Source organism: Amphiura filiformis, chromosome 10 (assembly GCF_039555335.1).
Source record: "Amphiura filiformis chromosome 10, Afil_fr2py, whole genome shotgun sequence".
NCBI classification, from domain to species: domain Eukaryota; kingdom Metazoa; phylum Echinodermata; class Ophiuroidea; order Amphilepidida; family Amphiuridae; genus Amphiura; species Amphiura filiformis.
In genome coordinates, this window is record NC_092637.1 from 31,065,023 (window position 1) to 31,067,022 (window position 2,000).

General features: G+C 36.2%; 1 protein-coding gene across 1 annotated transcript; it reads right to left on the reverse strand.

Moving 5' to 3' along the window:
• Positions 1-1,130: 1,130 nt before the first annotated feature.
• LOC140161797 (uncharacterized) lies at positions 1,131-1,640 on the reverse strand. The gene has a single exon (XM_072185095.1). The coding sequence runs from the start codon at positions 1,638-1,640 to the stop codon at positions 1,131-1,133; it is 510 nt and encodes a 169-aa protein (XP_072041196.1).
• Between the last annotated feature and the right edge of the window lie 360 nt (positions 1,641-2,000).

Consider the following 2,000-nt stretch of genomic DNA (forward strand, 5'->3'; position numbering starts at 1 on the left):
TCAACTCCAACTCCAGTTTTTTAACCCCCAATACGTCCAACTTACTGGATATTTTGTAATTCATCCCACTTCAATTTTCGTGCATTTCATTTCGACATTTGAAAAACCCGCCTACAAATTTGTTGTTGATAGAGAATAAACATCTTTAAATGAAAATGAAAATAACAACAAATAATGTTCCAACTCTACCTTACACAGAGTGGGTTGACATTCAAATTTTAGATATCTCTTGGACAAACATTAAAATTGGGTATCGCTATAAAATGTGTCATAAAAACAAAACAGTAAATGCTAATTCCTTGATTTTTTCACATGGATATGTTATGTATAAAATGTTTTAAAACCTAAACGGTTCAACTCGGTTCTTAAATAAAATGGATTCTTTTCTCTATTGCACTTTTTTTTTTACTCACCCTGTACTTACATGTACATGTAATCGTATTGCGGCCCATTATGGTTGCAGAAAGAAATTACGCGTCTCGCGCTACTAAGTACATGTAGAAGCCCCAAGTTACTATCTGTGGGCCCGGGCATTAGCGCCAATCCGGCTTGAAATGGGGGGGGGGTGGCAATCGGCCAAAATGGTCAAAAAGTGGCTGAAACAAAAAATGGGTCAATTTGCTGAAAAGTCCCCCTGTCCTCTACCCCCCCACAAACCCCGGGATTGAGGCCCACGGCCCCGAGTTACTATTTGATTTATTTGTACATAACAAGCAATTTGAGACCAACCCAGCAAACACAAAACGTTTTCGACATCATTCGCAAAAGGTTATAAAAGGTTGTCAGAAAACGTTTAAATGTCGGGTTATATAAAGGGTATATTAAGGGTATAAAACGTTTTCATAACATTAAAAATCATTTTTGATAATCTACTGCTCAGCAAACAAAAATGTTTTAGAGAAAACGTTTAAATGTCGGGTTATATAAAGGGTATAAAACGTTTTAATAACATTCCAAAAACATTTTTGAAAACTTGATACAAAACATTCTAAACAGAATGTTATTTTAGGTTGAAAAAATATTTTGCGAAAAATGACCTTTGCATCTGCTGATATACTGCCCAACACTCCTTGTTGCTGTATGCAGGTGGAGTAATCCGAGCAGGGTTTAGTGAGTGCGCAATTTATGATTTAGTTTCTTAAGTGTTCATGGAGTTGTTGCTTGAATACTTCTTGGTCAGTTGCTGATGTGATGTGGAAAGGTAATTGGTTCCAATCGACTATGGTCCTTGGGAAAAAAGAAAACTTGTAGCAGTCTTTCTTCGTAGATATACGGTGGTAGGTGTTGTTTATGTTGACAAATCTAGATGAGCGTGTGGTCGGGCGTAAGATGGTTCTTGCCGGGATGGATAGGTGACCGTGTACTGCGTCATACAGCACATTCAGGCGACGCTCCTTCCTCCTCAAAGAGAGAGGATCCCACTTTAAGGCGGTGATCATAGATGTAGGACTGCTTGTATACTGGTAGTCATTGAAGACAAATCTGGCTCCCCTGCGTTGGATGGCTTCTAACTGAGTAATCTGATCTTGTGTATATGCATCCCAAACAGCGGCACTATATTCCAGATGAGGTCTTACGAATGTGGTGAAAGCCCTGGCCTTGGTTCTTCTTGAACAGATTGCCTTTATATAACCCGACATTTAAATGTTATTAAAACGTTTTGAAAAAAACATTTTAAGAACATTTCTGTGTTTGCTGAGTGCACATATTTTAACATAATGTTATTTAAGTGTTGACAAAATATTTGGCAAAAAACGTTTGCAAAAGTAGTTTACAATAACATTTTTGAAAACATTTTAAAAATATTGTTGTAGTGTGTTTTCATACAAAACGTTTTAAAACGTTTTCATGACCTTTATATAACCCAACATTTTAATGTTATTAAAACGTTTTTATCCAAACCAAAAGCCAAAATATAACTTATTAAAAACGTTTTTAAAACGTTTTTGTGTTTGCTAGGAATTTCGTTCAAATCGGAGCATTTTTAATTTTTGGCCCCT